Here is a 27,960-nt window from a genome sequence, read left to right on the forward strand (position 1 = left end):
TGCACCTGGGGATGATAACCAGATCTCCTTTCAGCTCCTTGGTCAGGGGAACTGCCTGGAAAGGACCCACACAGACATGTTTGACTCTCATATTCCTAATTTCCTTTTCAGTCGCTTTGCGAGATCCACCCCCACAAACCGATGAGTGAAGCTGCAGGTCTGTTGACACGAGTTTGTTAACATCTCAGGTCATCCAGTCATGGAACCGGACGACACATTGACTCTACAAGTGAGTGGAAGATTTTTTTTATGGGAGCCAGAAATGGACATTAAAGTTTAGTACTGGTGGGGCCTCACGTGTGACACCGCTGTAACATTTATTGGCCAGTTAACTGACTGCAGCTGTACTTTGTTATGTAACAAAAAAAATCCTTGAATGCATCACAAATTGCCAGAAGAACACAAACAGGTCTAACCCCTCAAAAAAAAATAAGAAATATAAAATTACGTATTATTGACAGTCGTGGTTTAGTCCCACACTGTATGTGGAAGTCATCAGTAAGTTTCAAATTTCGTCCTACCTCATTGTGGCGTAAACTGAGCAAGTTGAGTCGGGTCGCCACTAAATTTCATTGTCAATTCATTCACCGGGTTAAATAAGTCACTGTGGCGTAAACTGAGCAAGTTGAGTCGGGTCGCCACTAAATTTCATTGTCAATTCATTCATCGGGTTAAATAAGTCATAAGTCAAGTTTTACGATATTGCTCAGTAACAACATAAATTTGCACTTTAGCTACTATGCACTCGGTGCTTGCACTTGCACCATAGTTAGCTTTGCTAACGTCACAGTTTTCTCATTGTTCCAAAGCCAATGTCTGTCTTGCCTATTACCGTATTTTCCGCACTATAAGGCGCACCGGATTACAAGGGGCACCTTCAATGAATGACCCATTTTAAAACTTTGTCCATATATAAGGCGCACCGGATTATAAGGCGCACCTTCAATGAATGGTCCATTTTAAAACTTTGTCCATATATAAGATATATACATTTGGCCCACGGGCCGGACTTCGGACACGCCTGCTGTAGTGGCTCAATATTGGTCCGTATATAAAGTGCACCTGATCATAAGGCGCAATGTCGGCTTTTGAGGAAATTGGAGGTTTTTAGGTGCGCCTTATAGTGCGGAAAATACGGTACTTTCTTATATTCACTAGTACACGCACAACAGACATGAAGCTTAATAAGTGCAACCGCACAAAAAATATTTTCTTTTCGAAATAAAACAAGAGCTACACACCCTTGGAAATTCAGATTTTTAATTGTAAGCAAAGTTGCTCAAGTCTATGTTGAGTATCATAAATACTTAGCAGAGGTTTCGTAGATCCGTAAAAAGTCTTGAACCAATCTTCCAAAAGACTATACAAAATATCAATAATTGTGATTTGAGTCTGATCATTGTTTGCAAACACAAATGGAGTGTTTTGTGGCTCCTTTTGTAGCATCTGTAGAATGTGTAGTCTAAGTGGAGGGCATGTGATGTGTATGCACACGATAGTGTGACTCATGTGTGTGGCGCGCAGTGCTGTTTCCATTTCTACGTGGAGCTAAACGGTCCTTGTTTCTCATTAAACTCAATTCCTCTCAGCGTGTGTCCCTTGAGACAACAAGATGGATATCGCTCGTGCAGCGTTTTAGTTTCCCGCGTTCTCACAATAAAAGCTCCATTGCCGTGATGGATGCCATCTGGTGACTGGTGGAGAGAATGACTGATTGTTATTACTGTAAGGCAAAAAGCAGAGGCCTTTTCTTTTTGCAAAAAATACTTTTGCCTTGGCGGTTTCTGGAAAAGCTGTCAAGACCCTTGTGGAGGCGCCGGAAGACTCTTTCATTTGTCTCGGGTGGTTTTGTGTGCAAGAGCCAGATCGTTTTAGCCAAGTTTGTCAAAGGAACTTGCAACCGCTTTGCCATCACAACTAGTTAGAGCTTGTTGTGGTTGAGTAGAAGTGGTGAATTTATGAAACTAGAGGGATTATTACTCCTCATGCCATTTTCTCTAATTACTTATTTTCAACCCTCTCGTACTATTTGTTTGGGTCAAATTTTATGCACTTTTGTCAGTGATAAAAATAACCAAAATAGTAACCATGTCTGAGAACAGTGTGTGTCCCTACCACATTTGCTCAGGTTCTCGCAAAAGCATGCAACTGTTTATGTTCGAAGGGTCTGGGAGAATCTTGAAACTGTAAAAGAGTCCAAGTTATGTATATGTGTATTTTTATGGGACGGGGGCGTAGTGATCTCGGGGGAATTTAAAACTATCTCAAGAACCATCTATCTTGACCACATTTGTAGATGTTCCTGCAGAAACACCTGCTGGTCTTTCAAGGCTCATGTGGGAATTTCTAAACACTGAGCAAGTAAAACAGCATTTAAGGATGACCATATATGTATACTGAACATAAGTAACAAAGGGTGCCTTGACGCAGGCACGAGATCTGCACCTGTAAAAACAGGTACCCTTGAGATTTGTCTGAAACACTCTTTTAGGATTAATCATCCATGTATTATTGTCTGACAGGCTATAATGTATTTGGAAAAATCCGCCGTTCATATTTCAAATACAGACAATAATTATGGGGGCATTCTTGGCTGGAACATACATATGTGTGAATGGAAAATGAGCAGTACCATTATGATTTACGAACGTAGCCCAAGTGGCAGCCACCTTGGCAATTGTGAAACAACCATAGTCTCGACGGTAAGTCGATTCTGTAAAAACGTACGCTACAGAGATACAATGAATTTTTGACTGATTTGCTTCAACAATAGTAATCTGTAAACTGCCAAAAAACAACTTGTAAATTGCAAGGAGTATTATTATTAATATTATTTATTTCCAATTGTTTTGGGTTTTCACCACAAGACTTATGTTAAGGGACTTTACGCAATGAGTTCAAGATCCGCACTCCTCATACATAAAGGAAAACCTACTGCACTTGACAGGGATAACCAATTTGTTATCGGAGGCAAACAAAAACTCCCTCTAAGAGAGGAAACCTCAAACTGAATTTAAGGTCTGCCTCATGGTTGAAATGAGAGATGGGCAGAGTTGTAGAAAACTGAATAGCAGCAGCCAAGGAACATAATAAATAATAATAATAATAATAATAATAACAATAATATGATGATGATGATAATAATAATAACAGTCTTCTTCTTTCTGACTCACACAATGCAAAACTCAATAAGACGCTGCCATCTAGTGTTCAAAAGTGGATTTACACAGAAAACAACAAGCGTGAGTTACAACTGGGCAAAACAAACAAACAAACTACTTTATAGGTGTAATATTGAAGAAAATAAACTGTGTAGCACCCCCTGATGTTTTTACGTTGGGTTTGGGCCAACCTACACTAATTTCACTTCAGAAATAAAACAGTTCATCATATTTCATTTTCTTTTAGGTTTGTTGTAGTAGCCTGTTTGACATTCCTCCATGTGATGTCCCAGGAGCGAGCACATTCATGTTATATTCTTACACCGTCATAATATTTATACACATGTACCCCCCCTACAAACACAGGGTCACACAGTTAAGCAACTCAACAAAGCACACAAGCAGAGAAGGAAACCCCCAAGATGTCATGATGTCATCAAACTCAACATCTGCTTCCACTCAGCAATCTTGTACACCAGAATCCCCCCCCACACACACACACACACCACCACCTTCCTCCTCCTGACCCTCAGAGCGCCTCCCCCTCGACGCATCAGTCCACACCCCCCTTGGACCTCCCTGGAGACAAACCGATCCCCGTAGCAGAAACAACAAACAATTCTAGCATTTATGGAGCTCTCAAACAGATGTCCACATGTTTGTTCTCTCGTAACCACATGTTCTTTTACAGCCTGTGTCAGCCAGTAACGTGACCCTCACCTTGCGCGGTTAGAGCAGATTTAAGGCCCTTAAATTAAATTAAGGGTGCTCATAATTTAGTTTGACTCGTTTGCCTTTGTTGCTTGATTTAGGTTCTCAGGCAGTTTGACATTTGACAGTAATAATAAAGTAATTGTCATTATTTCTCCCTGAAATTTGATATATTTTTTTAAAGTGACTAAAAAAAAAAATTGTGTGCAACTGAGAAAGTGATGCGTGGCCCGAGCATCTACTTGAAAGCTCGATTTTATTTTTAGACTAATTTAATGATTGATTGATTGATTGATTGATTGATTGATTGATTGATTCTAAATAGGGTAACTGAGCTTAAGTTACATTTTAATGTTACCATTTTTGCTTAAAAACGTCTGCTAGCTTACTGGTGGTCAGAACAGATATATAATGTGACCTGTAGCAAACAAGCATCGAGTGCAAGTGAGGTGACGCAAAAAACAACACCCCAATAAAAAAAATATCTCATGAGCCGAAATGGTGTAATTCTCCATCAATCCACATGACGGTGCTGACGTCACGCATTGCCGTACAGCATAGTGTAGCTACGGTGCAGTAACGTGCAGGCTTTTTAGACTTTTTAAAATAGAGGCACCAACGTTTTTGTAAAATTGACTGACTATTTTTCACGATTCCTCGTTTCCAAGAAAAGTACAATTATCTCCGCCACACTTCTAATTGCATATTTATTTTTCATATCATATTTTACTGCGTTTGAGGCAGCCCGGTTACAGACTTGAAAATACATTTATTCTAACTGGCTCCTAATTAATCTGTAGATACGCAGTACATTTCATACGAGTTTAATCTGTGCCATTTATACCAGTGTTCTTTTTACACAAATACCTGTGCTCTACTTAAATAGGCCAACGTGTGAGTACCGCCTCTGTATGTAATTGTTGTTGTTTAATTTTTCTTTTTGAACTCAAGAACATTTCAGAGTCTGTACTTTTACTCTTATGTAAACAATTTGAATCAGTGCCCCAAGTTTCTCTTAAGTATCCTTAATTCTAGGTACGAATAGTTTGCCTGTGGTAAAATATTTATGTTTTTATACTTAAAAATCTGCCAGTTATTTTATTATTATTAATTTTACTTAAATACGGGAGTACTTCTAATTCTCTGATGACAGTAAAACATTATCCTTCACTTTGCCTCAGTACTTTTAGTTTTACGAGAAGTTCCAAAAGAACTGAAGGTATTATTGCCACCGTTAGTTACCATATCCTGTTTATTTTGAAAGAAAGGCCGGAAACGTGGTATAACACAAAAAATTTGACGCGAGAAATATTGGAATCAAGCGAGGGTGAAGTGAAGTGATGAGGAAGCTGACCGGCGCACGCCACGCGCTCACGCAAACGTAACATGGGACGATTTCCCATTTTTTAACGTATGTTTTTTTCTCTTAATATTATCAGGTTGGAATATTTGTTTTACGGAAGAACACTCGCACAAGCTTGGATAAGGCACTTTATTTTTGGGGTGGACGTGCGTGTGCTCGTGCCACAGCGATGACGACAGACGTTTTTACTTTGGCACGTGAGGAGACAAACAACACGCTCCCCGCCGAGCACAAAAAGGTGAGTTGAACATTTCATATCAGCAGTGTCAAGTTGGCATAGAACTTTTCAGTCTGCTTTTGGGTAGAATTTAGCTGGTTTATTCGTTCTGCAGGGGCGGATCTAAAATTGTTTGATATAGGGTGCAGGGTGGCACTTTCAAATATAACATTCCTGTTGCAGGTGTCTTTTACTCCACCAACTTCAGTCGAGGTCGATTTTGAATTTGTGATTGTTCTTGTGGTCTTACAGGGTGATGTCATTGATGACATCACAGCACATGTTGGGGTGGAGGCAAGAAGAGCGTTTGTTTTTACCCTTTATTGAGCCAAGGCACATTGCCAAAGACGAATGAACAAATAGCATTCAGTCTCACAAGTGTGCACACCCCTCGTATTTTACTGGTGTTTTACTATATAGTACTTTCATGGTTAAATAACACTGCCGCAATGTAAATATAGATACTGCAGTCATTTCCCAATTAATTAAAGGAGCTAAAATACAATCGTCCTAATAATTTGGGGGAAAAATGTTTTGTTTGAGTTTGACTGCGTAACATTCATTCTCATGCATGTTACAGGTGGGTGCTAGCACTGCTTTCTGGATGGACCCTGTTGCCTCGCTCAGTGTAGACTTCAAGTCAGTGACGGGAAAAAAACTCCTTGGCAAAAGTGTTCTTCCTCCTTCTGTCACTGCAGACCAGGCCCAACCTAGCCCACCTCTCTCTTATGGACATTGCAAGAATCCTTCACCAGAGCTACAGAAAGTACTGGTTATCCCTAAAGCTAGAGACATCGTCACAACCAATGACAAGCTTCTAGATTCAGGCCTGAATAATATCAGTAGCTTCTTGAAACTCCCTTGGATGACTCCTTACTCTGAGGCAACCATGTACCCCTTCCTTGACATGGCATACAAGGCCTCATTCCTGGCCCAGGCCTCCCCATTCATATACCAGCAGTTAGCGTACCAGTCTCTGTGCCATATGGCAGAAGGCGGCTCACCTGAAGACAGATTCTTTTATTTACCCCAGTATGTTCCTACACATATTTCTTCACAATTGGAGTCTGACTTCAGAATACCCGCATCCATGTCAGCTGCCCTCTCACCCCTGCACACATTGCAGGGGCCTTCGGTACATCAGCAAACATCTGCCTTCAGCACCTCCCTGTACCAGGACGCTTTAGCTTCTGCTTTTCACTTTGATGATTGCCATCTTAACAACAGTCGCACAAAGTCTGGTCTCCCCACTTCTGCTAAGACTAGTTCTACAAGCAACAGTCGCTCTGCCTGTGATCCAGTCAACAGTTCAGTCCCTGGTTCTACCTCAGTGTCGACATCTGTAGACTCCCGGAAGACTTCAAAAAGGAGCACTGCATCATCTAATGAACTCGCTGGGTTTCCTTCCTTCTACATTGGCAGCCTTAGTTCTGAACTAGACTCCCTGAAACAAACCAGCAGCAGCCGACAAAACCGCTCTAGCCCAGATCACTGTAGAGCTGCAAAGTCTCTTTCACCTGCAAGAACATCAGTAGACAGAAAAGTGCATTCAATACCTTTGGATCTTTCTGCAAAAAAGACAAAAGGCTCATCAAACAGGTTCCTGTCCGAATTAGACTTCTTTGCCCGTCTAAATTATGGTCTACAGGCGAGTGATGAAAAGCGCCTGACAGAACCCCCAAAAGTGAAAACTTCTTTGAATTCGGATAAGGCTGCACATTTTTTACAGAATCAAAGTTTCCCTGGCATTAGAAAACTTGAGGTTGGCAGCCTACCCTCTAAAAGATCTTCGGAATCATTCTCTTCAGCAAATTTGGGCCAGCAAACAGTGCATGTGACAAATGCTAAAGCGGCACACACATTTTCTGGAAAACCTATATTGTCCAAGGTCCAAGGTCAAGATAAACAATCAAATCAACCCAAAGAAATACAGCCACACGTGGGACTCGGATCCACTTCCAAACGACTCCGCACTGACTCTTTTATTCCACTTGATTTAGGCTGCAGCAATGGCTACCTCCCATACTCGATTACGGACACTATGTCCTTGCAGCACATGCCCGTATCGGACAAAGGACATGGCCACCACTACCCCATCCTCCGTGGTCACAGCGGTAGTATGACTTACACATCTTCAAAACAGTGTCTTCAACACAGAGTGGATTCACAGGGTACCTCACCCTCTCTGACAACTCAGAGAGACCTCAAAGAACTTTCAAACAGGTCTCTGTCCAAATCCTGTAATGTAGAGCAAAACAGAGGCCAAGAAATCCAGCAAAAGCCAAGCCAGACCAAGAAACCAGAACCCGAGCAAAGAGCTAGCAGCAGCGAGCGGGCTTCAAATGAATCCTTCAAATCTTTTTGCAACCCGTTCAATAGGGTTAGCGAGAGCATCGTTTGTATTGACATGGCTTTTGAAGAAGTTGACGAATCACCCCACAATCGCAACAAAAGCTTCCTTGCCAACCAGACTGTTGGGCAGCAGGGCTTACAAGCCCCCACATCCCAGCCACGTTCTCTTCATCACAAGTGTTCTTCACCCCCTCCTCCCAGCAAGGAGATTTCAATAGAAGATTGTCTTAGTCCATTTCAGGACCTCTCAGATGAGCGGACGATGCGTTGTGCCAGAACATCTCCCGAACAGTTTTCCAGGAAGAAGGTCATTGGGGCCCCATGTGGTTCAAACAGCTTGGCAAGAGATGAACATGGTGCTGAAGCACTTGACGAAAGTGATGATGAGGACCAGGTCAATCAGGAGCCATCCTCAAATATCTGTGCAAGTAAAGAATGTTCTTATTTGTGTTCTGCTGCCACCCAATGCCTGGATGGTCAAGCTGTTGGATGCAGCTCTCATTCAGATCATTCACTTTGTACCAGCAAGACACCAAGTGGAGATACGCCTTTGCCGTTAGCAGCCGGTGGCGTCGACTCGGAAGCCGAGTCCTTTGTCTCCATCAACCAAAGAGAACAAAACATGGCAGTTGACAGCCAAAGCATCGATCGTAGGTCTCTTGGATATGAATCCAATATTAGTGATTGTTTAGGTCAAGAGCATTTGCTGGAAAATAATTCCAGAGACACTACCTTACACACGGACGAGAAGAACACCCAGGACATCATGGATGTCCAGATTGGTGGGGGCAAGGATACCTGCACCGGCACCCAGACAGAACCTTTTTCCAAATGTTTGGACAGTCAACCAAAGTTGGAGACCGAAGAATCTTGTGATTCCCTGTCCAGCTGGCCGAGTCAAGAGCAGTGTAAGGTATGAACCCTTTCATTCATTCTATTGAGTTTTCCCTGGAATAGTTTTGTTTTTACAGTACATGGGTGCATTGTTAATACATGGACAATAAAGTAAATCTTTTGGGCCTTATTTTCGTAGACAGCGCACACTGTGCTCAATGTAAAAATTGGCACAGCTTAATTTTGGTGTTGTGAGCTTGGTGGTGGATAAATATCCCAACAGTGTGCATCGAACCCTCTGAATCATTGTGGAAATTAATTGAATGCATTATTATCACCCCCCCTGGCTGCTGCATGTTTGTATGCATGTGTGTGGTGTCTCTGTGTGCGGTGGCGGGGTCACACACAGACGCGTATCGGGGGTGGAACGCGGCCTCCTAGTACACAGAGGAGATCTTCTTGCAGATCCATATAAACGTACTTTGCGCGCATCGATTGTCTGCACGGACTCCAGTGAGTCTATTTCTGCTTTCGCAATGTCAAAGATGTGCACGCGTCTTCTGTGCTGAATTGAAAGGGAATGAGTGGAGCCACGTTCCTTGGTCAGGAAGCAAGTTGGCTATATTCACTCCCACAACAACGCAAACGCCCCTTTCTACCTGCGTCCATCTACAAAAATAACCATGGCCTTTTGCCAACAATGTCTGTTTTAAGAGGCGGATGTCGGTATACAGTAGGTGCAAGTCATAAGAACGTCTCCTAACCTTTCACTTTCAAGCAAGTCAAGTTTTTCTAAATTGAAATCCAGAGTCCTGAAATTGGTTTAAGCCGGAATCAAGCCATGTAGTAGCTGGAGTCTCCCACTTCTTTTAAAAAGGATCTTCTGAAGAGGTCACTGCTACTGTTACAACTTCTGACCACCGTGAAGAGCAGACAACCACATTTTCATCAGACAACCATGAAGAGTGTTTAATTTGTTTTGTTTATATTTTCCGCAAGCTTAAGATGCTCCCTTCTTATCAGCTCAAGGAAAACCAGAATGACGAAACGGCGGCAGCAGGGGAGGCTGAGCTGGCAGACGCCGGTGGGGGCGAAGGGGGATGGTTGGATCTGTGCCAGCAGAGTGACAGGAGGGGAGGACGCTCCCCTCCCACAATCCACGTCGAAGGACAGAAAGGTAAGTGGAAGTAAGAGGAAGGAGAATGTTTACACACATTTGGTTGCACCTGTAAAAAGGACATTTCAAAAAGATATGGTATTATGTATATTTTTGTGTGTATTTCTTTTTCATGGTGCAGGTGCACAACCGTCATCCATTTGTGTCACATCTGTGTTCAACCGTGCCAACGAGCTGGTAGCCAAGGATGATTGCTCAACAGAGAAGATGCAGATTGAAGAAAGTGACAAAGAAGAAAGGCAACAGGCTGTTGCCACAACCAGCGTCGGTTTGGTTCACTGGAACAGAACGTCCTCTGTGGAGGGCCTCAGCGGTTTGGATCCTAACATGGCAGCAAATCGCAAGCACATGTTCAGCCTGGAGCCATTTCACCAGAGCAACATCGGTGGTCGCCGGATGAAGCGAAGAAGAACGGAAGACATGGGAACGAAAAACGGTATGTTTTTTTCCCCACCCTCCATAAAACCAGCATTATCGGCGTTATATTAGCTAATTTTAGAGTTTTTTTGTGACTTTGATTTTTTTTTGCTCAGTTTTATTATTATTTTTTTGCTCTGACCTTTTTTCCGCTTTTAATCAAGATCTCTACCTTTCATGAACATGCATCATCAAAAAGGCTGAGCGCATTTCCATCAGACTGCTTAGGTGGCCACTCAATTGAAGCTTACTGTAAAACTATTTACATATTTTGTATTTCAACAAACCACAAAAATTCATCGCATGAAAGATCATTAGCTTAATGCCAACTCATTATGCAAAATGGCTTAGAAAATAAAAGAAAAATAGCACCGATTTTTTTTGCTAGTACTTACAAAGCATTACTCAAAGATATTGCGTTGATTTTATTGAGTGAACTACTATCAAGTAATTGGTTGGTGTTTGTTGCAGACTGGAATGAATTAATGGCATTTTCATTCATCCCAATGAGGAAATGTGATTTTAGTTAATAGCACAGTCACAGAATAACTTGCACGCCCAAGTAAAAGTGCCATCGTGGTATATTACACATTATTATTATTATAGTTTACCTGTCCACCTTAATTCATGGTTTGCGCAATAGGTGCGACTGAGGACACAAGCAAGCAAAAGAGTTGCATCGAGCAGAACGGCCCCTGCTTCAAAAAGCCCCGTCTACCCAATGATGACGTGAAAGGTGTTCAACTTTTTTACCCTCTTCTTTCAAGATAGTATGCCCCATTAGCAGAAAGTAAACTGTTGCAGGCTTCTTATAGAAAGTGTGCGAAAGTACAAAATATTTAAATTCACAGGCAAATGCGGAGGATGTTTTCAGCAAACAAGTTAAATTTTGAAAAGGATTCACCCATGACAGCACTAATGCCCAAGGGCTGAAAATGCAACCAGCTGATAAATTATTCATTCATGGTAAAACAACCTTGGGCTGTATTTACACGTTTCTGATTTCTATTTCCTGCCCTCACCTGCTGGCTTGCACGATCACACTCAGCATTTGTGTCGTGTGAAGTCGCAGGTTTTTTAGCGAGGAACCACGTCATGTGCTCGCAGTGTCGCAACAAGACCGACTTGAATTTGAGATTAGAACAAGTTCATTTGATCGTCTCTCTCCAGGGAGAGTGAGTTTTTCAAGTTAGCGTTTTTTATAAATGTATGTAATTTTATTGTGTGTTTGCCGCAGTTCGGACTGAGACGTATCTTGTTGAAATCAGATATGAAACTACCTCCCGAATGTGTGTTTCAATTCGTATCGCAAAAAGGTTGTCTGAACGCAGCCTTTATTATATCACACACATAAACCTGTATGTGTGTATATATTTTTTTCATCAGTCCATGTGGCCTCATCCCCGGGGGTACAGACGGACAGTGCTGGGCTCTGGCAACCCTCCCACGTCGCCTCCTTCCGCCTCCGGGATAAGCATCAGAAGCTGAGGGAGACCCGCAGGGTCTCGTCACTCCTCCCATTCTTATCTGATGACAGCCCTGATAAACCCACGGGGAAACATCCATGCAAGACCAAGCACACGAGGGAGGCAGCAGAAGAGGCAGATGAGGAAGGAGGTGACGTGGAGGACAGAATCAGCCAGGTGAGAAGTGAAAGTTCTTCAGAAGTCGTTGCAGAAAAAAAAAATCGTGTCATTCTCATTAAAGGTCATCCATTAGCTATTTTTATACATATATGCAAGCAGTTTCAGTATAGTCCTGGAAGTCAAGGTATACAAAAGATTGGACAAGCAATTTACTTTTCAGTTGTTGATCAGCGTGTTTGTGTTCATCGGCTTGCCTTGTGCTTTGCGACAGCAGCCGTAGAAGACATTTCCTCTGGCAGAGTGAACACACACGCACACTTTTCTGTCACTCTACGCTCTGCCGTTGCCGGGTAGCGCGTACACAGACGCACGCACCCCTCCAGGGCCAAGCTTGAATCCTGTCTGCTGATGCGTGACGGCGAGCGGCGCCTGCACATGGCCATCACGCACACACCCTGATACACATGCTGTGCGTGCGGCTCCTAAGCAGCAGAAGCAGTTGCCGCTGTCAGCATCTTTGTGATGAAAATTTTCATCAACAGACAGAACATGCCGAGCATACACATAAAAACCAATCACGTGCTCACAGCGTGGCTCAGCGTGAAGTTTAAAAGTCCGTTTAAAGTAATGCTAGAAAGCAAGACAGAACGGGCTTGACGGGATGAAGAATAGCTTCATGTTGCAGCATTTTAACTGTTAAAGGAACGGATTTTGAACCATATGTATCTCTGATTTAAAACTTTAATCCATTTTAGTGTAATACAAAATTTATTCTAAATCTTTTTTTTTTTTTTTTGTCTCTTGTAGGATTCATTCGACACATGCTCACCACCTCTGCAGCCGAACCTTGCAGTTGAACCTACACCCTCAGAATTGTGTCACCTAATTGTGAATAAACATGCCGGAGAGACGCTGCTGCAACATGCCGCCCGGCTGGGAGACGAGGTAACTAATACTGCACGATAACATTCAGCGCATGAAAATCTACCCTGAAGCCGCTGTGCCAAACATATTTGATGAAACATAGTAATCTTCATGCTCTCTTCTCATTGGCTGCTGGTTTTGCATGTGACCAGGAGGCAGTGCTCTACTGTCTGCAGCTGAGGCTCTGCAACATCAACCATCAAGACAATGCTGGCTATTGCGCCTTGCACGAGGCCTGCACCCAAGGATGGTTCACGATTGTGCGCCACCTGGTGGAGCACGGGGCGGACGTCAACTGCAGCGCTCAGGACGGAACCAGGTCAAAAACTTCCTGATCGCAAATACTGTATCTCAAAAAAGTGACTGCAGTACATACCTTTCATTTTTTGTCCATGTTCTACTTTCATCTGACGACAAACGAAACCTTGCTACAATGTAGTCAGTATACAATCCGAGCAAAGGTGGCCAAGGCGTTTCTGTAGAATTACCGAAGGGACCATAAGAAGATTTCATATCGGCTAAGAGCATGCTGCAGTTTATCAGGAGAGGTTCCAATCAGAACAGGCCTCTCCATGGTTGATCCGAAAAACTAGTGTATGTTCCAAGCGTCATATCCAGTAAAAACGATATCAATCAAATTATGTCTGTTCATTGTATTTTGTGTTCCATTAGCTTAGCCAACTGGCCACGGTGCGCACCTAATTCCACTTTCGTGGACCAAACATTTTTTTTCCCAATGTCATAGCTGTAGCTCCATACACATTGAACAAACAAGCCGATGGGGGGGAACAAAAGTGTTGCTGTCAAGTGACCGATGGATAAAATAATGTTTTCATTTCATTGTTTTGTTGAGGGGAGTCATGCTTGCCAAGCCATGGCACGCTAGTAGTTGGCTCCTCAGTCTCAAAGCTCTCTATTGCAATTGCCTCTTCTGCCTCCAAAACAGTTCCAAATCCATTTCGCCTTCTATTGGCGGCTGCAAGTCAAGTCATTTGTTCCTAGCAGTTCACAATGTGCTCGTCCTTTATGTTTGTCCCATGACATGCTGCGTCTCTTGTCTGTCATCAGGCCGCTACATGACGCTGTTGCGAACAACCACATGGAAGTGGTACGTTTCCTCCTGGCCTGTGGCGCCGACCCCACCCTGACCTCTTACTCTGGACGAGGACTGATAAACATGGCCAACAGTGTTTCCATGGAAACCTTCCTAGAGGGTAGGACACGAATAGCAGATGTGTTTAAGGTCTAAGGCTGGGTTCACGTTTGCCAGGTTTGGTTCAACTTAATCAAACGAGTGCGATTAGTCTGTCACTTAGATTGTGAACGTCATCATCCAATTCCCGGTGTGCACGAGCAAGGTGAATGCGACCGCTTGGCGAAGGGCGTCTTGGATTGTATGCCGCGGTGGAGTTAGATTTTGCCAGCGTTGATAGCGAAAGTTAGGTCGATGCAGAATCCTCCACAGGAAAAATCTCACTTCACTAATTGCCTCCGTTCTGAGCAGGCGAGGCGGGTGGGTGAGGAGAAGCAGCAGTACAACAGGTCAAAATCCAGTAATAGGACAGGGTGAGACATAGATGTGGTTGACCCAAAAAGTTGAAGCGTTATTGAATATGGTATTGAAACAATCCACTTGAACATAGCAGGCATGTAAGCTCAAAGTAACGCTAACTGTGTGGTTGTGTTATCGAGGGACGACGTCACAATAAAATGACCACTCGGTGAGCTAGTACGCCTAAATCCCATTTATGATAGCAGACAACAAACCAAACAGGCGTCAGTCAGACGTGCGCGAGAAAACAAAAGAAAAGTGCTGCAGCGTGCCTTCGTCCGCCAGCCTGATTACAATTCACCGCCTGTGTTTGTTCTCTCCCTCCAGAGGCTTTTAATGAGGCTTGGCTGCTGAATCTCAGAACAGCTTACCGCCGCGCAAACGCGCGCACACACACACGCACACACACCTGCCGGCATCCGTCTTCTCTCGGCCGCCCCCATCTGAACACGGCCGTCTCTCACTGTTAGCGCGGCTCCTTTTGTTGTCTTTCTGGCGCCGTCGTCTCGGGTCGCTAATGGCCTGTCTCTCTTGCTCTCTCCGCAGAATATCTCGCAGATCTCAAGGGAAGGCCGGAAGGTGATTCTGGAATCTGCTGGGATTTTTACGGCAGTTCCGTGTGCGGTTAGTTTCACACAATCAATCAAAATTGCACGGAGGTTTGGTGCAAGAACCAAAAAGGCAGTCAGGCATACTTCATGAGCTGGTGAGACCGAGGAATGAGTTTAACTTAAAGTGGTAGTGAAGATTTTGCTCTGCAATTTGTTTAATGTCCCCTCACTACTTGGTCGGAGTCATTATGACACGCTACTGGCCCTCCACGGTCCACTGAAATCGACATCAAAGTGCCCCCGGACTCGCATTCACAATTCAGTTAATTTGTTCATCCATTAATAAATATATTAACCAATTACCGGCCTCAAAAAACACCAAACTGAATATAGACTTAGTAAAATATCTTGCAGAAATTTCTAGATTCCAATAGTTTTCTACGGTTTTGGTAGAACCAGCCAGTGAGGATGAAGTTTACAACATCCTGGCCGATCCGCCTGGGCCTGAAGAGGAGAAAGAGACAGAGCAGCGGGGCGGAAAGGAGGAGTTTGAATTTGAGCCGTCTGACAAGCCACTACCCTGCTACACGTTGCATGTGTCGCCGTCTACGGGGTAAGTGGGACGACCATCAGCCAAGGTCAGCAGGTTTTGTACGTGTGTCGACCACAGGTTCAGGTTCTGTACGTGTGTTGACTGTTTGCAAAATGGAATAGTGATGGAGGACAAATGAAGGACGGGAATAACAAAGATCACATTGATTTTGTGATGCAGCTAATTTAAAATAAAGTTGTACTGTTCAAATCTGTATATACGCATCTATTTATATATATATATATATATATATATACATAGAATATGTGTGTATTTATATGGAAAATCTCCATTCAATACGCAGGAAATGGATTGATTATATTCTACTCATGGTAAACCCTCAAGGGATATTCAAAACACACGACTGCATATTTTGTGTTGGACACCTCAAAGAGAACCAGATTGCAAACTTGCAGGCTTGCAAGGAGAGTATCAAAGTGAAAGTGGTGCACAAACAGCGCTGCACTTTTTGAGCTGGCGGTAGGGGCTTGCTCAAGGGCAACACTGCAGAAGCCAGGAAGCATTAAAAACATGGGGGAGGGGGGCAAAAAAGAAAGTCAGCAGCACTGAAGAAACAAATTATTGCTATTGTTTGTACCACATATTGCATGTTTTATTTGAATTTTGTGGGTGCTAGTCCGAGACTGTGGATGCGCCGGATGAGGATGCCCCAATCTTCTTCAGCGTGTCGAATGCGGCAAATTAATTTTCTCCACTTGTACTCTTCTCCGTGTCCTCTTTCCAGTCCTCGTAACTGGCTCCTCCTCCGCGATGTCTTGGCCTGTCTTCGAATGACACCTGACGCCTTCCGTCGCCACTTCCCACATCTTGAGGTTCGTGCCATCCCACAGGCCGAGTTCTACTGCCAGACATCCTTGTCGCATCTCTGGCACCATCCTGCTAAGCAGGCCTCTTCCCAACCGCTTACCAATGACTTGCTGGAGTTGGTGGAGGCTACACCCAAAATGGCCGCCATGCTTGGCTCTCCCCTCAAATTTATGGACAGCCAGATGCTGCCAGAACCGGCACCGTCCCCAGGCCCAGCCCCACTACTGTCGTCATCGTCGACTGGCTCAGTTCTGCCGCCACTTGCCACCCTTGGCCAAGTTTCGCAAGACCAAAGCCAGCGTTGTGCTCCAGTCGCCGCAGTGGAAAGGAAGGTAGATGCGAGCAACGTCGTCACATGCAACCAAGTGGCCCCAAGTCACACTCATCCCAAAGAGACCATCAATATGTCAGAATCGACAAAAAATCCAGCAAATATGGACTCTGCTGTGAGGGAAGTGCAGCACTTGCAAAATGGAGTCGCCATGAGTACAAACTGTGGTACCGAGGAGAACATGCAATGTGGTGCCCTATCTGGGAACACGGGTGTTAACAATTCTCGGAGTGAAGACAACAAGCGTGTTCGCAAAGTAATGGCCGAAGGGTTGAAGAAACTAAGCAGCTGTGCAACTGAGCAGAACTGTCAAACCTTACGTGACGGCAGCGGTCACACTGTGAAGATGGATGCCGCATGGCGAAGACACTTAGCAAATGTCAGAGTTCACATCAGGGACTTGGGGGTAACATTTGCAGTAGGCCGGAACCCCAGCAATGTGAAGGTTGTTGACAAGGTCGCTGAGACCAAACCGACTGCACAAAAATCAGCCTGGGATGTGAAAAGTTACAAATGACCTGCGACCTTTTTTCAAGGACACTCTCCTTTTTTGACCTTTTGCATGGGTCAAACATCCGTATCAACCATCCAATCTTCCATTTTCTATCCCGTCATAGGTCATGGATGAATATCCCAGCTGTTTTTGGGCGAGAAACAGGCCAGCCAATCAGACAGGCTGTATTAAGTTATTGTACTGTACATACTGTAAACACTAAATATTTATAGTGAGTACAATTGTTATAATTTATAAATGCTGCCGGTTGTCAGTTTGATGCGGTTCCAGTGACGAATTTGTTCCAGTTCTGGAATATTGTTTACTAAATTTGTATTCTACTTCCTGTTGAGTTTTTGTGCTATATGGTCCACTTTCCTGTCTCATCAAATAAACACCAAGTTTGTTTGCATTTGACTTCAATTCTCTAGAAGAGGCCCGTATGCCAATCATTTGTAATTAGTTACATGTATGCATATAGAGATAGCACAACAAAATAATTCACTATCTCATCTCTCAAATTGTCTTATAACGTTCCTCTAGATTAGTAGCTAACTGTGGCACTAGATGGATAATAGATGATAGATAATATTAATTAATGAAAATTAAATCAGTCACCCTGCCCATTTAGTTCATTGGGTGCACGACATCGGATTTCACTAAGTCAAGCTCTTTATTGTCTTATTTTTCAATTTTTGACAGAATGTGGAATCCAAGAACTAAATATGGCCATCGTTGTGTAGGCTTGTTGTCGAAGCCCGGCGAACCAAAAGCCTTGTTTTTGTCTGGCAGTGTGTGTTTTGGTGCATTTTGTGATTGTGTGTACAGATTGTGAGTGAAACTACTCAAAAATAACTCAACCAAAGATTTCATTCATACTTGTAAAAAAAAAGACATGATGGCAGTTTGGGTCTCTTCAGAAGCAACTACAATGGCTTGCTATTCACAACGTCCTTTCAATCAATTTTTTTTTTTCCTTTGGACAAGCCTATTTCTTCTGTGGTGCAACTGGTGGCTTAAGGCCAAACACACGTTTTTGACATTGTTTCAGTCTAACTCAGTAGCCCGCCACGCCCATTATACACAAATATTATAGAATAGCTTTGTCTTTTGACACATCAAATAATAACAAATCCCAAAAAGTTGACCTTGACCATGGCATACCATCCTTGCAATAACAAAAATGTCACATGACTTCTTGTTTTGACTCTTAAAGGTCATCTCGTGTTTTAACCAAACAAGAAGCCAGCAAAACTGAGTGGAAAATTGTGAGGGAAAGCGAGCGAGAAAAACGGAGGAGGGAAATCACGACGGTTTCAAGGTTCCCTTTTTTATTTTCCCCTCACACACGAACACACTTTTGCACATGCATTGTCACACACGTTCCACCAAGACAAGGTCACTCACTCCCTCACTCGCACCCGCAGACACGCACGCACACACACACGCTCCATGCTTCACTAGCAAAGCTTTTAACGCCACTTTCTCCTTCTCAGACGATTGCTCTCTCGCTCGCTCCTGCTCTTATCTGACCTGCTCGCTCTTTCATGGGGAAAATTAGGAAATCAATTAGATCCCCTCCTTTCCTCATTTCCTCCCCCTACTTCCTCCACGCGTCCTGATGGCGGTGAGAAGTGTCAAGAAACAGATGTGACATCACAGTGGCTTTCGCTCCATCAGCTGCAATAGCAACTCCCTAAACTAGAAAAAATCCTTAAGATCCTTATGGAGGGGGATTAATATCTAACAAGGGAATCCTTTCGATGCTTTTGGTGTAAATGAAAAGAATACAAATTCAAATAATTGACCATTTTGATCTCTTTATCCTCAGGATGGAAAGCCTCGATTGACACTGACAGCAGTACTACTGCAAAAGGCAAGAGCGTCAGGCAGTTATACACCTTCATCGCTGTGAAAAAGGTTGAAACAGTCTTGATAACATATTTTCTGCCCTCCTCTCGCTTTTTCTTTCCTGCTCCACTGGAATAACGCTGCTTCGTTTTTCGTCACAACATGCCAACAAGTAGCTATGTCAGTTAATGCTATAGCCGCATCCTGAATCAAGTCTGGCATTTTTCGTACATTTCAAGCTGTACCACAACCAAGCAATGGTCTTACTGGCTGCTTGTTTGACTCGTGCGGATGATTCAGTCCAGCACAATTTGTTCCGTTGCTGCAGTAGCCCAACAAAGCCTCATTTTTCCCACTTCCGCTTGCCTTAGAGTAGAAACGGTTTGGCTTGAAGATAATTTAAACCAAAGAAAAGTTTATTCATCCTTTTTTACGAGACCTTTGGGGACCCCTGGAAATCTCGGGGCCTCAGTTAATTGCTAGTTTGCCTGATGGCAAGTCCACCCCTGCTTCTGAGTTCTCTCGCGACAATTTTCCATCTGCGAAACGCAAGACGGAATACACTGGATTTATAGCAAATATCGATCGTTTTTATTCAGGATTCAGGCAAGTCAGAAATTATACTTACACGCCTTCAGTTGAAGTGGCACACTGTGCTCAATTGAATGTAAATGATGTGTTATTAAGACTCATGAGAAGAAACAGATAAGGTCCCCAACTAATGTGTTTTGTCTTTATGTGGCCTGAATAGGCCTCCGTAGTATTTCTTTTTGTCATGTCACATTAACACAAGCAGTTTCACCAATTCTCAACTTCGTGGAAAAATGGCAACACGCACACCCATGCTTTAATTGCCTTCATTCTTTCGCGCCTGTGTGTGTGTGTGTGTGTCTGTGCGCGTGTGTGTGTGTGTAGCACATTATTTAAATTGGCTGGGGGAGAAACAAGAGAGACAGAAATCTCCCTTGGCATGTCCCCCCCTCCCCTCATACGTCACCTCCCCCAGCCGTTTACTCGCTCTATCGCCCGCCGCCTTTGTCCGCCATCCTCTCGTCCTTCTTCCTCCTTCCTCCCCCACCTCCCGCCCTGCTCCCGTCGTCCAATTACATCCTTGTCGCTGCCTCATTTTTCATCCCGTTGCCAGGGGCTGTCACATTGAACCGTTCAGGACGCTAAACTATTTGGTACCTTGTATCGCTCTCAGTAAAGCCATATGCATTAATAAATGTTGATGGAAAATGTTGCAATGTTTACGATGAACTGAAAGAAACAAACATTAAGATTTTGTCTCACAAGGAGAGAGGTCAAATGCCTAAAGGCTTCAGGATTTTCTTCTTTCCCGGGGCCAAAGGGCCGCTTGGTTGATACATTGGAGGGAGGCTGAAAAAAATCATTTATAAACATATTTTAGAATGTCAAGTCAAATACTGGAGGGGCTAAATTGGGGCTGGTTTCTGATGAGGCTATAGCCTCCTCTTGCCCTGGTCTACCGACATGCCCTTATAAAGGGTTATAAGTGCCCGTAAATGCCACACGATAGCAGCAAAGTAATAAATGAAGCTCCTCAATTCACTTCAACATAGTAGAGTACCCCGACAAATCACCTTTCCCCAATGGAATAAAAGGAATGCTGCTTCAACATTCTCACCCCCTAAAAATGACACAAAATTGTTTATAAATACTTCAAGTTGATTCTGTCAAAGGTACATGACAGCCAGGGGTGGTTTCCGAACGTCTTCACTCCTGGAGCTTAATTTGGGCTGGACTGATAAGGGAGGATGGGAGGTTTGACAAAACATTTTATAAATATATTTTAGAATATCAAATGAGATGCTACAGCCCCCCTTATCCCTGGCCTAGCACTATCCCTGGTGACAACAAATATAAGATATTTTCCCCCCAGCAAGACCAATGCTTTAATGAAGGAATGGAAAAAAGTGTTTCAGTTTGTCATATTAAGAATGAAGGAAAGCCGACAAAAACGCGGCCTTTTTCAAAAATATTTTAAAATTCTTCTATAAAAACAAAACAAAACTTGTTGTTGTGAAGGTAGTGCAAAAAAATCCAAAAGAAAATCGCCCGAATGGCAATTTGTATTCTGAAAAAAAAAAAAGAGAAGTAAATTGGGTCACCTGTATCTCAAGGCACCACTGTATTACTATTGTCAGCAGCAGTTAACTTAATTTTATGCTTATTTGACGGCTAATCTAGTTAAAGTTTCATTTAAAAATAGGCTATTGCAGTTAATATAGTTTCAAATAGGTGACAGTTTGAACATCTATCGAATTAATTCAAATGTATTTATTGTCTGTAGTCATACTGACCCCTGTTGATCATTATTGTAATTACATGCTTTCTCTAACATTACCAAGGCCCCTATAAAAACGTCAATAATAACTTCTTTTAAATGTAATTCTCATTTATGTTATTTTGTTTGAAGTATTTTTATGGTAGATTATGGTAGACGCCTGGTTTAAAATGTAGGCATTCAAAGTAAAATGTCAAAAAAAAAAAAATTCTCAAGTCAATAATCTACTTCCTGCAAGTACAAAAGCAAAGTATTTGTACAACGTTTTGTGACTTTGGAGTCAGTTCTCGAGTGTGCCCACTGGAGAACACCAATACCCGCATTTGAATAACGCTGTTGTTCCCTGCCCGAGGGAATGCAAAGCGAGGAGAGCAGAAGTCATGAGACCATGTTTGCTCTCCTCCAGACAGCACGTTGGTCATATGAGCAGCAGAAAAAGAAACAGCGATGGACGGCTTGTCCTGCTGCATGAGGAGGTGCTGCTGTGGCCAGGTTGAGGAGGATCAGGGCGGCAAAGGACCATGGGAGGGAGAAGAAGAGGAGGAGGAACAGGTGGAGGTGTTGAGAATGGAGGAAAGGGGCGTCAAGAAGAGCAACAGTTCTTCATCACTGCCAGTTACCGAGGTATCTGATGAAACTTTTATCCTCACATTACCATTTAGTCGACCGGTGCTTCCTGTATCCTTTGAACAACGTAATAATTTCACAGTAGCCTACCTTGTGGTACTAATGTACTATGTTGAAGTGAATTGAGGAGTTTCATTTAGACAAACGTAGTGCTTTCCTGCCCTTTTGTGGCATTTTAGTGCCAACTACTTTGTATGCTGAAGTGAGTTAAGGTGTTTCATTCCGACAACAGTACTGCTTTGCCACCGTTTGGGGGCATCAATAGTTACTTTATTTGTGGATCGATACAAACATTTGATGGCTGGGTGGTTCGTTTCAGTTCACTTTTTTTTTTTTCTCATTCAATTTTCTTTGTCTGCCTGGCCTAGCTGGAACCAGACAGTGGCCCGCAACCTCACTGGTTCCACACGCTGCAAATGCGACGGCTTCGAGTGCAGCGAGGCCGCAGTAACAGTGACCCATGGAGCCAGGACAACTGCCAGAACACCTTTAACTGGGTCGGTTGGTGTCCATTATCAATTTTAAACGTTCAAGCATGGGCCTGTGCTACAACACGATTTGTGTGTGTGCGTGTGACATCAGAAAGCAGGACTTCAGTTTGGAACGGCTAACTCTTACGTGAGCCTAGAGAAACTCGGTGAAGGCTCTTATGCATCTGTTTATAAAGGCATCAGCAGGTGAGAAAGTATTTACACTCGAGACATACAGGTTCACCATGAATTGTGAGTCTATTTTGGCTGCATTTAGTAATGATGACAATGCTTCTGTGATTTGTGGAGAATCAACGGGCAGCTTGTGGCATTGAAGGTGATCCAGACAAAGACAGAGGAAGGCATGCCATTCACTGCCATCAGAGAAGGTGATTAGCCACACATGAAAACATTCACCTTCTCCACTTAGTCTAGTCAACTCATTTCTGCTTCACCATGCATAAAGTGAAACCCAGACTCCTTGCACCAGTGTCAGATGAGTGAACCACTGGACCATCCAAGACTGTCGCCTAATTTTATGAATTAGTATTTCTTCATTTTATTGCACCCGTTGACTGATCCATTGTGTGCCTGTGTCAGTGTCGTGATTCATTAACAATGTGACAATAGAACACTTCTTCTGTGTGTGTGTTTGTGTGTGTGCGCGTGCGTGTGTGTCTGCACAGCTTCACTGCTCAAAGGCTTGAAGCACGCCAACATCGTCCTCCTGCATGACATCATTCACGCCAGAGACTCTCTCACCTTCGTCTTCGAATACGTGGTGAGATACGTGGTGGCGTGCAGCGGGTCGCGGGCCTCGAGCACCGGGAGACTCTCATTTGCTCATGCGTGTGATTGCAGCAGACGGACCTGGCCCAGTACATGAACCAGCATCCCGGAGGTCTGCATTCTCACAATGTGCGGGTATGAGCCCACATATGTTCATCCATCCTTTTTTGTTATTTCCTCATAAAAAACAACAACTATGTGAGTTGAATTTCCCCTTGAGGGATCAGAACGAGTATTAAAGACATGTTTATTCCGGAGGCTAAATCTAAATGGATCTTCTCCCCATAGCTCTTCATGTTCCAACTGCTGCGGGGTCTCTCCTTCATCCACGACCGGCGGATCCTCCATCGAGACTTAAAGCCTCAGAATCTGCTCATCAGCTACTTAGGAGAACTCAAACTGGCCGATTTTGGTTGGTCGCTAAATTCGGGTTGTATCTGCTACATCTCTTGTTGCCGTGACGATAGCGACCTACTTTTTGGTTCCATGCGCAGGTTTGGCTCGTTCCAAATCTGTCCCCTGTCAGAGTTTCTCTTCAGATGTGGTGACTTTGTGGTACCGCCCTCCCGATGTCCTGCTTGGATCTACTGATTATTCGACAGCTCTGGATATCTGGTGAGTTCTGGGTTTGGGTCAATCATCAGAACATTCATGGGACATTTTTGAAGTTGAAACGTAAGCGTAAGACGTAAGTTTATGGCTCGCATATATGAAACTCAGTCCCACCCGTGTCCAGGGGCGCAGGTTGCATCTTTGTCGAGATGCTTGAAGGAGTGCCGGCGTTCTCTGGAGTCACTGACGTGTTTGACCAGCTGCAGAAAATCTGGATGGTTTGTACAACAAACATTTGAATGGAAAGAAATTCACTTTATTAGCACCGCTGGCACAGTTCTAGTGAGCCTTGTGTCCGTGCAGGTGCTTGGAATCCCTTCAGAGGATACCTGGACAGGAGTCACCCGGCTGCCCAATTATCAATCAGGTCAGACTCATCTCATGTGTTCATAGATGCTGACTTGAGTGCGTTGGCTTTTTACAGCTATTTCCTCTCGTAGATTTGCACCTGAACGAATACAAGTAAATACATTCAACTTCATAAAGAGTCATAGGAAAATGAGTTCATTTATTTGCATTTGACCTAATTATGTCATTGTTTCTTTTTATATGTATAATACTATACAGTTTTCCCTTAAAACCACTATTAAAAAAACATTTAGAGACTATATGGAGGATGGAACGTTTTTTGATTTTTTTTTTCCAGAGGAAAATATTGTGAAAATATTGCATTGTACTGGAGTTTGAGTTACGACCATAGTAAGAGAATCACCTAAACTCTTAAATCAAGGCACTTCCCTATGGAATTCTTCCACATGTAGTTAAGCAGGTGTCCACTAGACGGCGCTATGACACCACAGGTCCAGGGACCCTTTGAGACACATTATTTCGTTAACAAAATATTAATAATTTATTATGTTGTCAGAATAAAAGGTCACAATTTAACGGCAAGTTATACTTATGTTAAAGTACTAAATCAACAGGAACGGCTTTCTAAAATGCAATTATATTCTACAACTAAATTCTTAAACAAGCGTTTAAAATGTGTTTTGTTAATTTATTTATTTAATTATTCATTTAAATTTATGAGTGGAAATTCATTTGCCACTCAGAGTTGTTGTACAAATGCGGGCTAGTCGTTCTACTCATCTCCAGAAAAGTCATGTCTTACATACGATGACAATGAGCTTACTATCACATTAACAATTCAGCGGCCATAGGAAAGCAAGGAGAATCATCACATGACCGGAAAGCATGCATGCGTGAGGCAAAAGTCGTCAAGTGCTGTCGTTGTTGTTCCAGACTGGTCCCTTCCTTCTAAGCTGAAGCCAATTCGCTCTGTGTGGAAAAGGTGAGAAAGGAGAAGTATAAATATCCAAGCCCTATTTTTAAAACACTAACGTGATAACACACAAAATTACGAGGGTCTTGCATTCTAACTAACATTCCAGCGACATCACGGGTTCTCTCTCTGGATCAGGTTGAGTCGACTGCCATACAAAACTGAAGACCTGGTTCAGAAGATGCTGATGCTGGCGCCCGCCGACCGGATCTCGGCGCCAGATGCCCTGCAGCACTCGTATTTCAACATCTTACCGACGCCCATCATGCACCTGAGGGACAGTAAGAGCCAACTGATGATGCACTCGTTCCTCCCCATCATTTGCCATCCCATGTCTATCTCGTCTTTTTCCAGCCGTGTCCATCTTCAAGGTGCCCGGCGTAAATCTAGAAACAGAGTTCCGCGACAACTTCAATCCTAGCGGCCGAGTCAGACCTTCACTTTTGCCTGCCGCAAAGTTTTGGTGACATCTTCAGCCAAGAAGATGTGTAGTCAGGTGACATTTTAACACAATGATCATTGGGTTGCAGATTGAATTATTATTATATTTTTTTTGCTGCAATCTGGCAGCTCGTTTCACAACAAGCAACAGTTTGATGAGTAATTCTTCCAAAAAGAAGCTTCAAGCTGTTGATTTGGATTACCAGTTGAAGTGGTGCAACACATGTAGACAGAGATTATATAAGTATACTCACATTGACTTAGTTGTGAAACTCTTCTTTGTGGGTGACTCTGTCTGTTTTATACTGCTCCCAGGTGGCCAAGGCATGACAGACTGCAGAAGGCGCAGGATACCGAAAATGAAGCAAAAAAACATGGTAGACGGTTTCATTCTTTACATTCTATTTAATTATGTCATTACTGTATGTTTTTTTTATGAACTACTATTTTGTAGACTGATATTTTTTTTATTTTTTTTGGGGGGGGGTGGGTTATACTGGAATGGCATTTCCATTCATTTGAATGGGGTCAGATGGTTTGAGAAAGATATGAGTGTGATCACGGAACAAATGACCCTCAAATGTCATGGCACCACCGTGCTTCTTTTTTGTTTTTGCAGGTGCAGATCTTGCACTTGTGTCAAGGCCCCCTCGATCTTTGCTGTGTATGAGCTATGTTTCTTATTACATACAATCATTCTTATGCTACTTTTATCGTTTCAAGTTTCCCCAGGACCTTTCACACAGTTTCAGGATTCACGATTAATACGATCATTTATTTATTTACCACACACTTGTAGATCTAGGATCAACTTTAGTAGACATGAGCCAAATTTGATCCGGAACGGGCTCGACGCATGTCTAGTTTTGAGTATGATGGATCACTTTAGTGAGTAAATTTCAGAGCGAAAGGACAACATTTATATTCAAAATTGACTGTGGCAGGTTTTTCAAACAGTTTCCAAACTGAAAGGGAAAAGGTCTGTTAGATGCGAGAAGTTCCCTGGAATGATGACTGTAATGTAACCACTTTCTCTTAGCGTCTCTTAGCAGTTACTCAATTCTGTCATTTCTGTCCCCGAGAGTCAACATGAATAATTAATCTCATTTGTGAGCCCCATAGAATATTGCTGTGGTGCTGTGTGACTTACAAAATATGTCGTTAATGCAAGAAAAACACTGTTGGCTGTGGTGTGATTCATACAGATTTAGTTAAGAAGTTGACTTCTAAACAAACATTTCGAAATGTTTCCACACAACCGAGGATATATTTTATTATTTATTAATTATGATGTTTCTTCTTGTTTGCACCACTGTTTTATTTTTTTATTTTTTTTTGTACCACTGATTTTTGTGGAAAGACAAATTGCCAACCTTGCGCTCGGAAATAAGCAGCAAAACGCTACACAAATAAAAAAATACAACTATATAAAATACAAAAATACAACTGCAAAACATGAGCAACAAAAATTGTACTATGTTTTTCGCATGATCACTGTGTGCGTTTGCCTTCCCTTGTGTTTGTACCTGTATATGTATAATATGTTGTATTTCACCAGTTTCAAACCCGTGGCCCGGGGGCCAGATCAGGTCCACCACAACAATTTATGTGGCCTGCGAAAGTAAATAATTTGTTCATATTTTGTGGTAAAAATACCAACCCAGTTTTTTTTTAACCTCTAAAAATCATTATGTATACGTAATATGTATTTGTAATAGCTGAACATACTTACATAATGGCCCTCTGAGGAAAACTACAGTTGTGTGACCCACAAGAAAAACAAGTTGGACACATCAGGTACATAAATCGGCACTTAAATCAATTATACTAGCCGATCAAATTTGTTTTGTACATCATCTCTCCACGCTACATAGTATAACAACAAACTTTTTTCCACTTTGGTTCTTTTGTTTGTTTTCCCATCAAACTTGGCGGCGATGTCAAACAAATGTGCGTCCCCCAAAAAGTTGTTTTCCAGGAACGAGTTGATTAATTAATACATTACCATTTGTTTGATTCTTTTGATTGACACGAAGTAACGCAAAGTTCGGGAAGATAAAAGAGGACGAATCTTTGTGTGAATATTTTACCGCGTGTTTGTTTTTCGGCAAATCTCTGATCTTATCCGCCGGGCAAAAATTCATTCATGACACACAAACAATGTCAATATAAATAAACATTAGCCTTTGATTTTTTTGCCCTCTGAAGATTGTGACAAGTTTGATGTCAATGAATTTAATCTTTATCTGATTTTTAAATTAAGTCGCATTTTTGTGCAACTAAAAACACCTTTCTAGCTGATTTGGTTGAAATTTATGAATTTTCAGGGTTAAAATGTCAATGCAGCAAAGAAAGTTCTAAAAAATAAAAAACTGTAAATTTTCCTTTTGAAGAAAAGAACATCTCTCAATGGGTTGTGATATCTATGAAAGTTTGGACTTCTTCTTGGGTTTGCTTTCCATATCCAGACCTAATGTCTTCCTGCACTATT

General features: G+C 42.7%; 2 protein-coding genes across 7 annotated transcripts; both read left to right on the plus strand.

The window, feature by feature from the left end:
• The first annotated feature begins 110 nt into the window (after positions 1-110).
• LOC133150075 (uncharacterized) lies at positions 111-19,009 on the plus strand. 4 transcript variants are annotated; one of them, XM_061272369.1, is made up of 13 exons: positions 111-229; positions 5,312-5,473; positions 6,033-8,717; positions 9,662-9,815; positions 9,937-10,251; positions 10,876-10,968; positions 11,619-11,875; positions 12,626-12,763; positions 12,895-13,061; positions 13,811-13,956; positions 14,841-14,918; positions 15,299-15,458; positions 18,921-19,009. In XM_061272369.1, the coding sequence occupies exons 1-13, from the start codon at positions 200-202 to the stop codon at positions 18,937-18,939; spliced, it is 4,404 nt and encodes a 1,467-aa protein (XP_061128353.1). In that variant the 5' UTR covers positions 111-199; the 3' UTR covers positions 18,940-19,009. The 4 variants fall into 4 exon arrangements, with proteins under 4 accessions (XP_061128353.1, XP_061128350.1, XP_061128351.1 ...); XM_061272366.1 differs by lacking the exon at positions 18,921-19,009 and adding an exon at positions 16,183-17,501; XM_061272367.1 differs by lacking the exon at positions 18,921-19,009 and adding an exon at positions 16,183-17,501 and having other exon boundaries at positions 9,668-9,815.
• cdk15 (cyclin-dependent kinase 15) lies at positions 18,930-27,853 on the plus strand. 3 transcript variants are annotated; one of them, XM_061272370.1, is made up of 15 exons: positions 18,930-19,009; positions 21,655-21,872; positions 22,244-22,372; positions 22,458-22,552; positions 22,655-22,734; positions 23,032-23,126; positions 23,207-23,269; positions 23,423-23,546; positions 23,629-23,749; positions 23,871-23,964; positions 24,050-24,113; positions 24,989-25,037; positions 25,167-25,309; positions 25,383-25,524; positions 25,785-27,853. In XM_061272370.1, the coding sequence occupies exons 2-14, from the start codon at positions 21,696-21,698 to the stop codon at positions 25,493-25,495; spliced, it is 1,347 nt and encodes a 448-aa protein (XP_061128354.1). In that variant the 5' UTR covers positions 18,930-19,009; positions 21,655-21,695; the 3' UTR covers positions 25,496-25,524; positions 25,785-27,853. The 3 variants fall into 3 exon arrangements, 2 of the variants coding, with proteins under 2 accessions (XP_061128354.1, XP_061128355.1); XR_009713733.1 differs by lacking the exon at positions 18,930-19,009 and having other exon boundaries at positions 21,550-21,872; positions 25,785-25,846; positions 26,089-27,853; XM_061272371.1 differs by lacking the exon at positions 18,930-19,009 and having other exon boundaries at positions 21,550-21,872; positions 23,210-23,269.
• Positions 27,854-27,960: the final 107 nt, after the last annotated feature.

This window comes from Syngnathus typhle, linkage group LG2 (genome assembly GCF_033458585.1).
Source record: "Syngnathus typhle isolate RoL2023-S1 ecotype Sweden linkage group LG2, RoL_Styp_1.0, whole genome shotgun sequence".
NCBI classification, from domain to species: domain Eukaryota; kingdom Metazoa; phylum Chordata; class Actinopteri; order Syngnathiformes; family Syngnathidae; genus Syngnathus; species Syngnathus typhle.

Coding starts and splice junctions, on each gene's coding strand:
- LOC133150075 (XM_061272366.1), top strand. CDS start 200: ATGGAACCGGACGACACATTGACTCTACAA. Junction 11,876..12,625: donor TGGAGGACAGAATCAGCCAG/GTGAGAAGTGAA, acceptor TGTCTCTTGTAG/GATTCATTCGACACATGCTC. Junction 14,919..15,298: donor TTACGGCAGTTCCGTGTGCG/GTTAGTTTCACA, acceptor CGGTTTTGGTAG/AACCAGCCAGTGAGGATGAA.
- cdk15 (XM_061272370.1), top strand. CDS start 21,696: ATGGACGGCTTGTCCTGCTGCATGAGGAGGTGCTGCTGTGGCCAGGTT. Junction 21,873..22,243: donor CATCACTGCCAGTTACCGAG/GTATCTGATGAA, acceptor TGCCTGGCCTAG/CTGGAACCAGACAGTGGCCC. Junction 22,553..22,654: donor GTTTATAAAGGCATCAGCAG/GTGAGAAAGTAT, acceptor TGATTTGTGGAG/AATCAACGGGCAGCTTGTGG.